At 41.9% G+C, this 14,851-nt stretch overlaps 1 protein-coding gene across 1 annotated transcript; it reads left to right on the top strand.

The window, feature by feature from the left end:
- The first annotated feature begins 3,762 nt into the window (after positions 1 to 3,762).
- On the top strand, positions 3,763 to 6,363 carry LOC306661274 (cyclin-K-like). The gene is given in 6 exon segments (XM_079140128.1): positions 3,763 to 4,777; positions 4,779 to 5,155; positions 5,157 to 5,340; positions 5,342 to 5,407; positions 5,410 to 5,440; positions 5,443 to 6,363. Coding segments are annotated over 6 exon segments (1,740 nt in total). The 5' UTR covers positions 3,763 to 3,904; the 3' UTR covers positions 5,652 to 6,363.
- Positions 6,364 to 14,851: the final 8,488 nt, after the last annotated feature.

Raw genomic sequence — 14,851 nt, forward strand, 5'->3', positions numbered from 1 at the left:
TTATCCCTTTTATTTCCTTCTTTTGCATAATTGCTCTGGCTAGAATTTTAGCGCTAATAGGAGTGGTGAGAGTGAACATCCTTGTCTTGTCCCAGATTTTAAAGGTTTCAGATTTTCTCCATTTACTATGAGGTTGGCTTTGGGTTTTTCATATATTGCCTTTATGATGTTGAAATAGGTTCCTTCTATTCCTAGTTTCTTCAGTGTTTTTATTATGAATGAATGCTAAATTTTGTTGAGGCTTTCTCTATCTATTGAGATCACTTAGTGTCTTTGTCCTTAATTCTGTTAAAGTGATGAATTACATTTATTGATTTGTGGATATTAAACCATCTTTGCATCTCTGGAATAAAACCAACTTGGGCCAGGCATGGTGGTGCACACCTGTAATCCCAGTGGCTCAGGAGACTAAGACAGGAGGATTACAAGTGTAAAGCCAGCCTCAGCAAAAGCGAGGAACTAAGCAACTCAGTGAGACCCTGTCTCTAAATAAAATAGAAAATAGGGCTGGGATATGGGTCAGAGGTTAAGTGACTCTGGGTTTGATTCCTGGTTACCACCCCCACCAAAAAAAAAAAAAAAGAAAAGAAAACAAAAAAACCCAACTTGGTCATGGTGTACAATCTTCTTAATATGTTATTGAACACAATTGGCTAATAGTTTATTAAGTATTTTTGTATCTAAGTTCATCAGGGATAATGGTCTGTAATTTTCTTTCCTTGTTGTGTCCTGGTCTGGTTTTGGTATGAGTGTGATACTGGCTTCATAGAATCAATTTGGAAGTATTCCATCTCTTTCTGTTTCATGGAATAATGTGGGGAGTATTGGCATTAGTTCTTTAAAGGTTTAGTAGAATTCAGCTCAGAATCCATATGGTTCTGTGTATTTCTTTTAATTACTGCTTGCTTGTATCTCCACAAGTTATTGGTCTGTTTAGGTTTTCTATGTTCTCTTGATTCAGTTTTGGCAGATTGTATTTGTCTATAAATGTTTCCATTTCTTCTAGATTTTCCAATTTAATGGAGTACAAGTTTTCTGAAGAGTCCCTAATGATTTGCTGGATATCTGAGATGTCTGGTAATTTCTCCTTTTTCAACTCTAATTTTATTAATTTGATTTTTATTCCTTTTCTTCTGGTTAGTTTGGGTAAGGGCTTATCAATCTTGTTCATCTTTTCAAAGAACCAACTCTTTGTTTCATTGATTCTTTGTATTTTTTTAGTTCTTAATTTCATTGATTTCAGATCTGATTTTAATTATTTTCTTCCTTCCACTGGTTTTAGAATTGGTTTCTTTTTCTTTTTTGAGGGCCTGGCATGCATAATTAGGTTGTTTATTTAGGATCTCTATGATTTTCTTATGTATGTAGGTACTCACAGCATAAACTTTCCTCTTATAATTGCTTTCATGGTGTCCCAGAGATTCTGATATGTTGTACCACTATTCTCATTTGAGTCTAAGAATTTTTAAATTTCTCCCTCGATTTCTTCTATCACCTGGTCATCATTTGAAAGTGTATTGTTCAATCTCCATGTGTTTATATAGTTTCCTGTAGGGGTTTTGGTGTTGATTTCTAATTTCATTTCCTTGTGATCTGATAAGATACAAGGAATTATGTCAATTTTTAAAATTTGCTGAGTTGCTTTGTGACATAAAATATGGTCTATTTTGGAGAAGATTCCATGAGCCATTGATAAGAAAGTGTGTTCAGCTATTGTAGGGTGAAATATCCTATAACATCTGTTAGATATGTTTGTTTTATAATAATTTTCAGGTACAAAGCATCTTTATTGAGTTTATGTCTGGATGACCAATCTAATAGTGAGAGAAGTTTATTGAAATCACCCAGTATTATTTTTCTGGGCTCTATCTGGGCCTTCAATTTGAATAATGTCTTTTTTATGTAATTAGTGGCTTCTACATTTGGGGCAAAAATATTTATTATTTTTATATCTTCTTGGATTGTTCTCTTTACCAATGTGAAGTGATCTTTATCTCTTCTGATTAATTTTGGTGTAAAATCTGCTTTATCAATTATGAGAGTAGCTACTCCTATTTGTTTGGGGGCTCCAATCACGATATATCAATTTCTATCCTTTCCCTTGAAGCCTGTGTCTTTCTTTGTATATAAGGTGCATCTCTTGCAAACAACATATAGTTGGGTCTTGTGTTTTAATTCATTCTGCCAGCCTATGTTTTTTAATTGAAGAGTTGAGACCATTTACATTCAATGTTATTATAGAGAGATGTTTATTAATTCCTGCCATTTTGATTTATTTATGGTGTTTAATTTAGTCCTGTTTCTCATTTTCTTAGTTCCTCTTCAAATGAGATTTACTCTTTTGTGACTGCTGAGTTTTTTATTTCTTCCATGTACAGTATTTCTCTCTGTCTCTCTTTCTCTCTCTCTCTCCTCTCTCTCTCTCTCTCTCTCTCTCTCTCTCTCTGTCTCTCTCTCTCTCTCTCTCTCCCAGGGATTGAACCCAGGGGCACTTAACCACAGAGCCACATCTCTAGCCTTTTTATATATTTTATTAGAGACATGGTCTTGCTCAGTTGCTTAGGGCCCCCATAAGTTGCTTAAGCTGGATTTGAACTCAAGATCCTCCTGCCTCAACCTCCCAAGTTGCTAGGATTTCAGGCATGCACCACTGTGCCTGGCTGTGCACCACCACACCCAGCTATATGTGCAGTATTTCTTTAAGTAAATTCTGTAATGCTGGTTTAGTAGTCATGAATTCTTTTAGGTTGTGCTTATCTTGGAAAGTTTTTATTTCATCTTCAATTTTGAATATCTTTTTTGGAAATAGCAGTCTTGGTTGACAGTTATTTTCTTTCAGGACTTGGAACACATCATTCCAAGACCTCTTGACTTGTAGAGTTTGTGCTGAGAAATCAGAAGTGATTGTGATTGGTTTGCTTCTAAATGTGACCTGACATTTTTCTCTTGAGGCTTCTAAAATTCTATCCTTTTTATGTATATGAGGGTTTTAATTATTATAATGTATTGTGGAGATGTTCTTTTTTTGATCTTGTACTTTGGATTCTGAACAAATCCTGCATCTGGATGTCCATCTCATTCTGAAGGTTGGGAAAATTTTCTGTTATTATTTCCCTGAAGAGTTTATCCATTCCATTAGTCCACATCTCACAGCACTCCTTGAGTCCACTGATTCTTAAATTGGTCTTTTCATGTTGTTCCAGGGTTCTTAAATATTCTGATCATGGTTAGTTATTCCATTTAATTTGATATACTGTGTCTTTCATTTTCAAGATTTTGGTTTGGTTCTTTTTCAGTATCTCTATCTCTTTATTTAATTTCTCATTCATAGTCTGCACTGACTTCCTTAGTTCATTCCATTGAGGTTCTGAACACTTCTTGTATCTAGATGTCCATCTCATTATGAAGGTTTGAAAATTTTTCTGTTATTATTTTCCTAAGGATTTTATCCATTTCATTAGCTGGCATCTCAAAACCACCCTCAAGTCCAGTGATTCTTAAATTTGGTCTCTTCATTAGGGGACAGACAAGTATGAATGGTGGGGACACAAGGTTAAGAGAATAATTAATATAAGGGGCCTATTGTGCTGACACCCCAATGCTTTCTTTTTCTTTCTTTCTTTTCTTTTTTTTTCTTCTTTGTATCATTTCCTATATATTTTTATTTCATGGAAAAAAATTTAAAAATAAATGATCATGTCAAACATTTATTTTTTAGAAAAAAAAAAAAAAAGCCAAAAATCTTTTTAAGGATATATGCATGTTGGTCTTTAAAAGCTGTAAGATTCCACATCCAAGACGGCTGCAGTCAGCAAGGAGAGACGTTGCTAAGGGGCTTGCCTGAGGCAAGGGGATTCTAAAGTTTTCAGATAACCTCTTGGAAAGAACAAGTCTATTCCAATAAATGAAGGAGAATACAGAAAATTCAAGCCCTTCAGTAACGTCAGCAAACCTGGACCACACAAAACCATGTTGGTACTGGGATAAGAAAGACTTGGCTCATACACCCTCACAACTTGAAGGACTCGAGCCAGCCACTGAGGCCCGGTACCGCCGAGAGGGGGCTAGGTTCATCTTTGATGTGGGCACACGTTTGGGGCTACACTATGACACCCTGGCAACTGGAATAATTTATTTTCATCGCTTCTATATGTTTCATTCCTTCAAGCAATTCCCAAGATACGTGACAGGAGCTTGTTGTCTCTTTCTGGCTGGGAAAGTAGAAGAAACACCAAAAAAATGTAAAGATATCATCAAAACAGCTCGTAGTTTATTAAATGATGTACAGTTTGGCCAGTTTGGAGATGATCCAAAGGAAGAAGTAATGGTTCTAGAGAGAATCTTACTACAGACCATAAAGTTTGATTTACAGGTAAAACATCCATACCAATTCCTGCTCAAATATGCAAAACAACTTAAAGGTGACAAAAACAAAATTCAAAAGTTGGTTCAAATGGCATGGACATTTGTAAATGACAGTCTCTGCACCACCTTGTCGCTGCAGTGGGAACCAGAGATCATAGCAGTAGCCGTGATGTATCTCGCAGGATGTTTGTGTAAGTTTGAAATAAAAGAATGGACCTCCAAACCCATGTATAGGAGATGGCGGGAGCACTTCGTTCAAGATGTCCCTGTTGATGTTTTGGAAGATATGTGCCACCAGATCCTGGACCTTTACTCACAAGGAAAACAGCAGATGCCTCATCACACACCCCATCAGCCACAGCAGCCCCCATCTCTCCAGCCTCCACCACAAGTGCCACAAGTACAGCAGTCATAACCGTCGCAAGGCTCCCGAACCAGCCCAGTCCCAGCAGGACTCCCAGCAGGCAGCAGCACAGCAGCAGCCGCCGCCACCCACACAGCCACCCAAGAAGCCCTCCCCGCAGCCCAGTCCTCCCCGACAGGCCAAGCGCGCTGTGGTGGTTTCTCCCAAAGAAGAGAGCAAAGTAGCAGAACCACCACCACCATCTAAAATCCCGAAAATAGAGACCACTCACCCACCGCTGCCTCCGGCCCACCCACCCCCAGACCGGAAGCCTCCCCTCGCCGCAGCTGCTCTAGGCGAGGCTGAGCCGCCTGGCCCAGTGGATGCCAGTGACCTCCCCAAAGTCCAGATTCCTCCTCCGGCCCCTGTGCACCAGCCAACGCCTCTGCCATCCCCCCCCCCCGCCCCCCTCCAGCTACATGACCGGAATGTCCACCACCAGTTCCTACATGTCTGGAGAGGGTTACCAGAGCCTGCAGTCCATGATGAAGACCAAGGGCCCCTCTTTTGGCGCCCTGCCCCCAGCCTACGGCCCGCCAGCTCACCTTCCCTACCACCCCCATGTCTACCCTCCCCAACCCCCCCCCCCCGCCACCTGTGCCTCCTCCCCCAGCCTCCTTCCCCCCACCTGCCATTCCCGCCCCCCTATGCCCGGTTACCCCCCACCTCCACCACCTACAACCCCAACTTTCCACCCCCGCCCCCATGCCTTCCCCCTACCCATGCAGTCCCACCTCACCCTCCTCCAGGCTTGGGCCTGCCACCGGCTAGCTATCCACCTCCTGCTGTGCCCCCTGGAGGGCAGCCACCGGTGCCCCCACCCATCCCCCCGCCCGGCATGCCTCCTGTTGGGGGACTAGGGAGGGCGGCCTGGATGAGATAACCTGACGCCTTTTTTTCCTTGTTTTTTAACAAGTTTTTCTAATTAACTTGAAGAGTAGTTTAAGTGGGTAAACAACAGGGTACCTTGTATAATGCTAGACAGTTGCAGTAAGGAGGAGGGACCAGATCCCCAGGATGAAATTGGGGTGGTCCTCACACCTGGAGGATGGGGACAGCCGGCTTCAGTGTGGCCTTGGCAGCGCCTCTTGCAGTCTGACTGTACAGTTTCAGCTAACGTCGTCTGAAAGTCCTGCACTTATACTAGTGAAAATGTTAACCAGCCATATTGGCTCAATAAATAGCTTCAGTAAGGAGTGACTTTCCTTCTAGAAATCAGTGCCTATTTTTCCTGGGAACTCAGTTTTAAATAGTCCAATTCCATCCGAGGTCAAGCTGTTGTCATTCAGTGATATTCTCTCCATGAGACCCAGTAGGTCAGATGAACCACTTTTTTGATTTATAGATATTTGCATCCTTTGTATTAAACAATTGTGAAGGGGTGGCCTTGTTGGATGGCTTATTTCTTTCTCCTGGGAGAAGAGGAGAAATGTACTTGGAAAGTAATGTATGTTTACATCTATTTGCAAATTCCTGTACATAGAGATATATTTTTTAAGCGTGAATGTAACAACATACTGTGAATGCCATCCTATTACAGACAAGACTCCTTCCGTCAGTTATCCAAATAAAATCAGTTCTGGAAAAAAAAAAAAGCTGTAACTGAATCAGGCATGGTGACACACACCTGTAATTCTAGCCACTCAGTATGCTGAGGGAAAAGGATCAGTTTAAGGCCAACTTCAGCAACTTATCAAGACCTTCTCTCAAAATGAAAAAATGAAAAGGGCATAGATCAGTGGTAGAGCACCCCTGGGTTCAATCTCCAGTACTCACCACACACACAAACACACACACACATGAAGTCATAACTGTTGAGCATGTGTGAGGTCCTGGGTTCGATCCCCAGCCCTGCACACACACACTTGACAAAAGTTGTGGCCATTATTCCATAGCCAAGGTCACCTGTGAGTGGGCTTTGTCTATACACAAGCATCAGGCACATAAGGATCTACCCATGAGCCACATGCCCAGCATGGCTACAAGGGCAGGAGACTCCATCTTGAAGTACAAGAAGGTCAATGAACTCGTCCATAATAATTCTTGACTTCCCATTTGCATCTTTTTACCAAAAATAAGGGGCCTATTGTGCTGACCCCCAAATGCTCTCTTTTTCTTTCTTTCTTTTTTTTTTTTTTTTTTTTTTTGGTCTGTGTCATTTCCTATATATTTTTATTTCATGAAAAGAAATTAAAAAATAAATGATCATGTCAAACATTTATTTTAAACTTGCACAGTATATATATATATATATATGCCAAAGAAACTTTTTAAGGATATATGCATGTTAGTCTTTAAAAGCTGTAACTGAACCAGGCATGGTGACACACACCTGTAATTGATTCCTTATAAAAATCAAAGTCCAAGCACTTTGGGCCAGACTGCAATAAAACAAATGAAAATATACCAAGCCCAGTAAGCATAAAACAGTTCTCAAAATTATCAAATCTCAAAGACATCTACTTCCTGACACACTTGAGCACTTTTTATCTGGATGTTTACAGGTCACATGGTGCCTTCCTGGCTCAGTTCAGTCTACTGCAGCTGTTCATGCTGTGAAGTCTTGCTACACACACCAGGGAATGACAGCAACAAGAGCCACTGCTTGCCTTCTCCCAAGTATGCAGGTGACTCCACTCAGTCTTGAGACTGATGAGCCCCTTCTCTCACAAACCTAAAGGCCTCTTCATTGCCCACAAATTCCAGATGACCAGGAACATGCATCCACTGAATGTCCATGCTGCCAGTAAGCTTCTTCAGCTACACGAAGTCCTCCTATTGATCACCAGGTAGGGGAGACCATGGTCCTGCAGCCTCTGTAAATGGCATAGAACATCCAGAGCCTGCAGCAGCGGAATTGCAGCTCAGGCAGTCAGGAAGACTCCACCCACCCTCCAGAGGTGAAGCCCCAGCCATCCCTTTCTTGGCTCCCAGGGCAGAGCTCACTTCCCAGGGAGATGAACTTGCACGCCCTTGGGGATGGGACCTGCTATGGGGGCGGGGCCTGTGCTCCCCAAATGCTTTTCTTTTCTAAGCAATTTACTTGCAGCCCTGCCTGACCTAAGTGGATAGGGTGTGTCATATTCCTCAGCAAATTACCTGTTATCTGTAGGAGAAATGCAGGCTTGAATAAAGTTGATATGAGGAATTCAAATTACCCTAATGGGAAGACTTTTGTGATCCTTTTCATATACCAGATCCTGAAAATCAGGGAGATAAGGATAATTCCCCCATCCATATAACCTGTAAGAATTTATGGTTAAGAATCCGACTGGAACTGGTCAGCATGGGCTATGGTGACTGAGTTGTCACAGCAGTAGAAACTTGAAAGTCTAATGTCATCCTTCTGTCAGTCAAAAGTCAAGAGGTGGGATTCTCTGGAAATTTCTCTGGGATCCCCATAAGACTGGAGTGCAGGAGAGGCACATTGTCTCTCTGAGAGGATCCACTCTCTCCCTTGAGAGTGTCCCCTTTCTCTTTTCCTATCCTTTCAATAAACTCATTCCTGTTACTCTGAGCAACATATCTGAAATCTTTCTGACTTGATTACAAGAATTGGGGCCTGAAAGTGAGGTCTTTGTGCTGCCTCCATTTCCTGGAAGCCTCCAGATCTGTAACATCTTCATGTTATTTTAGAGTTCTTGTATATTCTGATCATGGTTTCCTTTTTTTTTTTTTTTTTTTTTCTTTAATTCTGTCTGAAGTGGTCAAGGCTGGCCACTTTGTCTTCCAGCTCTGAGATTCTGTCTTTGGCATGGTCTACTCTATTAGACTTTCAACTGAACATTTTTTCAAAAATATGTTTTAGTTGTCAATGGACCTTTATTTTACTTATTTTATTTTATTTTTTTCCATGGTGCTGGGGAATCAAACCCAGGGCCTTGTGCTTGCAAGGCAAGCACTCTACCGACTGAGCTATCTCCCCAGCCCTATCTTACTTATTTATATGTGGTGCTGAGAATCAAACCCAGTGTGTTGCACACACCAGGCAAGCATTCTACTGCTGAGCTATGACCCCAGTCCTCAACTGAACATTTTATTTGATTGTGTCTTTCATTTCTTAGATTTCAGTTTGTTTCTTTTTCAACAATTCTCTTTATTGAATTTCTCATTCATATCCTATGCTGACTTCCTTAATTCATTCAGATTTTTTTGTATTCTCTTGGAATTCATTGATCATTTAAAAAAAATGATTGTTTTGAATTCCTTACCTGATATTTCATTCACTTCAATATCTGGGGGGTCATTTTTTGTTGAATTATGAATTAAGGAAGTATTGTGTTAGCCCAATTTTTCATAATTCTTGTATTCTTGTGTTGGGCTTTAGGCATCTGTTGGAAGAGATTTCTCTTCCACTCTTATGTGTGGGCCTTTTTAGGTAAGACTTCAGTTGCTCAAGTGTCCTAGAGTAATCTGGATTGAGACCCCCCTAATAGGTGTGGTGTCCACAGCCTCGGTGTTGTTTCTCTTAGCCTTTGTGTTTACTTCTCTCTATAGCAACGGATATTCATAGATGGGACCTGAGGGTGCACCCCTAACTGTTTCTGCTTGGGGCCTGGTTGTGTTTTTGTCACTTCATTCTTTGTATTAAAGTATAGCTAAAGATTGAGTGTTTTCCAGGCTTGGGATGTAGCTCAGTTGGTAGAGTGCCTGCCTTCCATTCACAAGGCCGGGGTTCAATCCCCAACACCACAAAAACAAAAAAGAAAAGAAAAAAAAAAAAAAGATTGAGTGTCTCTTTTTAATCTGTGTGTGGAGTGAGGTGTGCTGTCTTTTGGTTGAGTTTAGTTCAGCAACAGAGTTTCTACTCTGTGAACTTGTAGTGTTCCTGTAGGTCCTCAATACCTCACAGAATAGGGGAAACAAACAATAACAACAAATAATGCAAAGAATATACAGCATTCAACTAAATATCTGGTTCCTACTATGACATCTACAATGTTAATTGCCACAAAAAAATCAGAAATGGTAGGATTAGCAATTATCAACAGCAAAAACAATAAGTAACTATGAGGGTTGTAGCTCAGTGGCAGAGCACTTGCCTAGCATGTGTGAGGCACTGGGTTTGATTCTCAGCACTGCAAACAAATAAGTGAATAAAATAAAGGTTCATCAACAACTAAAAATACATAACCATGAACTATATTGGCATTAAAGCAAACAACGAGTGTCAACTATGTCATCCACAGCAGTAATTGCAACCACAATAATAGTGGGGGCAGCAATTATATAAATCAATTAGAACTACAAGATGGTAAGAATATAGTTAATTAAGAGAAAAGAAAATGTAATAGGAAAATAGATGAGTTGATAATTTCAAAAAGTTAACAGAGAGAATGCAGAGGAGATGTAGGATGTGATGTTATAAGGAAGGAGGGAAAAAATACAAATAAAGTAAAGGGGGAGTGAAAGAGAGAAACATAGAATTTACCTGTTAGCAGGAAACAAGAGAGAAAGAGAAACAGACATATTAAAAACAATACAAACCAAAACCAATATATACTAATCAAAAACCCTAATCCTCAAAAGCTGAGGCAAGGAAAAAGAACTACATTTTAAAAAATGAGAAAAAAGAAGCAAATATGAATATGTATATATGTCCATGAAACAATCCCCACAGCAAAAGCACAGACAAAAACAAATACAAAAAAAAAAAAAAAAAAAAAAGAAAGAAAAAGATTCTTAGTGAAAAATTAAGGAATCATTTCCATTGAGGTGGTCAAAATAGTCAACCAGAGCAGATGGCCTCTGTTGATACCCAACTGACTTTCTGTTTCTTCTAGAGCTATGTACTGAGAGCAAGAGCAACTGGTGTCATTAACCCCTTTCTTTCTTTCTTTATTTTTATTTTTATTTTTTTTTTAGTGTGTGTGTGTGTGTGTGTGTGTGTGTGTGTGTTGTTCACCAGCTGTCAGTTGGGGTGGTCTAAGACAAACTGGTTTACATAATTCTCAGCTTCTCTTCTCCCCAGTATGAGGTAGGATGGAATGGGAAGTACTGCCAGCTGCAGTTTTGTCTGCTCTGAGCAGGTTGATGCACCCCAGGGTAGGGCAGCTGCAGAGTTTAATGAGTGAAGTTCCTGCAGGGGGGCTTGGATCTAATCAGGTCTCAGGGGCTTTACTGGGTGGTTTCTGCTTAGGAGAAATTAGATCAACACAACCCTAAGGCCTGGCAGTTGCCAATCTCTGCGGTTAGTCTGGATCTCAGGAGCCTCCCAAGTTTTCTACTAGTGGGGCAGGGAAGCCATTCCTTCACCGGCTCTGCTGCCCATGCACACAGCCTTTCCAGGATTTCCAGGTTTAGTCCCAGAGTGTATTTACACCTGCCTGTTCAAATTCCCTACCCACTTTAGCTGGTCACGTGAGCCACCCGACTTAAAGAGGAAAGTGTGTTGGGCTCCCCTTCACTTTTCCAACTTGAATCCCCCTGGGATTCTCTGTGCCTGTTTTGCTCTTGTCCTGCTAGGTACAACCTAGGTCAGGCAGCAGGCGCTTCCAGGACTGTGTAGCAGTCTGTGTTCATATCTCCTGGCTCCCTCAGCAGCAGCTGTAGCATGGCCACTTCAAAATGGCTGCTGCCTCAGCTCTCCATACCAGTTGGGAAACATGGGGCATTATTCATGCACCAGTGTACTGTGCAGCCTCTGGATCAGCTAAGGGCAGGCTGCTCCTCTGATCTCAGCAGATTGCTTACCGAATCTGTCTATCGCGTTTCTCTGTGTTCTCCCTCCCTCCGCACTGAACTAGAACCATGACCTCTGCTGCTCCTGCTGGCTATTACCAGCTGGGCTCCAGTAGAATCTTCCTTCTTTGTTTAACGTACCCAAATTTCTAAGTCTCTAAGATACTCTGACTATCCAACATTGGGGTCTAGTGAAATCCCTCTTTCACCCACCTCTCAGATAAGAAGTAGTCCTGCTGCTTGAATGACAAGCCATGGAGCAACTAGGAATGTAGCCTCCCTCTAGACCTCCATCTTGGATCCACCTCAAAATTTGTGTGTGTGTGTGTTTTGTTATGTTGCCCAGGCTGGCCTGAACTCCTGGGCTCAAGTGAGCCTCCTGCCTCATCCTCCTGAGTAGCTGGGATTCCAGGACCATTCCACCAAGTCTGGTGGATTTTACACTTTAAAATGGTAGAATAAAAATCACAATGAAAACATTTGTGACAATGAAAATGATATGAAATTCATTATCTATCAATAGTGTTATTGTAATTTAACCACAGTCGATGTTTATAAATTTTCTCTAGTCGTTTTCACTCTCCAAACATAGAGTTTGAATGATTGGGACAGAGATTATGCATGGCTCACAATATCTGAAGTATTTGTATCTGTCTATTTTAGTCAGCTATTTTGCTGCTATGACTAAATTACCTGACCAGCACAACTGTAAAGGAGGAAGAGTTTATTTGAAGGCTCACAATTTCAGAGGTGTTAGTCCATGGAAGGCCAACTCCATTCTTTGGGGCTCATGGCAGGAGAGGGTAGAGGGAAGAAGCTCACACCATAGTGATCAGGAAGCAAAGAGAGAGAGAGAGAGACTCCACTCTGGAGATACAAAATATATACCCAAAGTCATCACCAATTCCCACCTCCTCCAGACACAACCTGCCACTTTGGTTATCACTCAGTTAATCCCTATCAGGGAATTAAATCACCCATTGGATTAAGACTCTCACAACCCAATCATTTCTCCTCCGAACTTTCTTGCGTTGTCTCACACATGAGCTTTGGGGGGATACCTCACATCCAAACCATAACACTGTCCCTTTACATAAAAAGTTTGCTGACTCTTGTGTTAGAGAGTGACTGGAAGGGGTGCCTTAGTTGCTATAACAGAAAACTAGAACCTGAGTAATTTATAAAGAAAAGAAGACTGTGAAGCTTATGGTTCTAGAGGCAGGAAAGTTCAATATCAGGTAGCTGATCTGGCAAGGACCTCCTGTTGCATTGTAACATGGTGTATGGGGCCACGTGGCAGAGCACAGGTGAGAGTGGGGTGTGGGCATGTGTGGAAGAGAGAAAAATGGGGCTAAACTCCCAAGACAGTTACCCCATTTCTGTGATAATAAACATTACTTGCTTCATGAGAGCAGATCCTTCATGAGTCCAAATGCCTCTTTTTTGTTTGTTTTTGGAAACGGGATTGAACCCAGGTGAACTCTACCCCTGAGATACATCCCCAGCCCTTTTCATTTTTGATTTTGAGACAGGGTCTTACTAAGTTGCCCAGGCCGGCCTTGAACTTTGATCCTCCTGCCTCAGCATTCTGAGTAGCTGGGGTTACAGGTGTGTACCACCATGCCTGGCTCCCAAATGCCTTTGAAGCCTCCATAGCCTCTCAATACTATTACACTGGGGTGTTGGTCAGCTGTAAATTTATAAAATATCTGAGATAGCCAATTTTGAAAAGAAAATTTTTTTAGTTGTAGATGAACATACTTTTATTTATTCATTTTTATGTGGTGCTGAACCCAGTGCCTCATATGTGCTAGGCAAGTGCTCTACCACTGTGCTACAACCCCAGGTGCTGAGATAGCCAACTTTAAAAGATTAAAAGTTTATTTGGGCTCATGTTTTCTGAAGTTTCACAGTCCATGACCAATTAGTCCTGTGGCAGCGGAGTACATCACATCAGGAGTGCAAGGTAGAGAAGGCCCATTCACCTTGTGCCCTGGATTCAAGAGCAGAGACCAGGTCCCACAATTCTCTTTGAGGGCACACCCCCAATGACCCAAAACCTCCCACTAGGCTCCACCTCTTAAAGGTTCTACCACCTCTCCATAGTGCCACACTGAGGACCAAACCTTTGACACGAAGGCAAATGGGGGATATTCCAGACCCAAACTACTGTAGGCACCAAGGCTCAACATGAATTTTGGTGGGGACAAGCCACAGTAGAGGGCTTCTCGAAGTGGGTGGTCATCCAAGGCCTATGAGTCAAGATCTAGGGAAGTGGAGCTCTAGAACTTCAGGGGTGCTGCGGTGGGAAAGAACTCAACACATTCAAGTTACAGGAAGAGAGCCAGAGTCAGAAAAAGAAAAGACATCTGCACTCATTAACTTGAGGACAGTAATAATTTTAGGTAGGAATTGTTCACCCATCCTGGTCTGTTCCCTCCAGTTGCTTTTCTCTTGGGTAGCTTTGGTCTTAATGGCCCTTGTTAGAGGCTTGCCTCAGTAACCCTTGCTTGTCTCTCTTTACGTAGGAGTGGAAACTAAGAGCTGATGGGAGACTTAGAGTGTGTGGGCAGGTGCTAGAGGCAGAACTGCATTCTGTGGCCCTCAATCAGGCTCTTAATTTAGGATGTGGGTTTCTTTAGGATATATTTTTCTGGCCTGGTCAGATTCCATGGAAAGTGTTTCTCCAACTGCTTGCTCTCTGGCTGACAGCATTCTGGGAATCAAGCGTAAGAGCTGGGAATATCTCCACTGACTAAAGAAACATTCACTAAACCCTTTGTTCTGCACTGGAACTCTTGTGTTCAGCTGTTCCTGGTATCCCCCAACCCAGAGATACTCCATGGTACCCTCTTCCAAGACAGGAAATTCTGAGCTGGCTGCAGTGGTGCACCCCTGTAATCCCAGCACCTCAGGAGGCTGAGGCAGGAAGATCGCAAGTTCAAAGTCAGTCTCAGCAACTTAATGAGACCCTGTCTCAAAATAAAATATAAAAAGTATTGGGGATGTGGCTCAGTGGTTAAGTGGCCCCTGGGTTCAATTCCCTGGTTTTCCGGTTTCCACCTGAGCTGGAGTGGAGCAATTCCCCAGCTGCACTGTGGGGAGGGAAGGATTGGGGAGTCTTTGTCTTCTTGAACTTAATTTGAGCAAGAGTCCATGGTTTTGTATTTGTTTTCATTTTGTGGTGCTAGGGATGGAACCCAAGGCCTGGTGCATGCTAGGCCAGTACTCCATCATTGAATTATATCCCCAACCCACCCTCCCTTCTTCAGCCCCGATGTTACCTGCATTTTCTTTTTTTTTGGGGGGGTGGTGATAATGGGGACTGAACTCAGGGGTGTCCCACCGCTGAGCTACACCTCCAGTGTCTTTTTAAATTAATTAATTAATTATTTATTTATT

The sequence above is a fragment of the Sciurus vulgaris genome (genome assembly GCF_902686455.1).
Source record: "Sciurus vulgaris genome assembly, chromosome: 5".
Classification (NCBI taxonomy): Eukaryota; Metazoa; Chordata; class Mammalia; order Rodentia; family Sciuridae; genus Sciurus; species Sciurus vulgaris.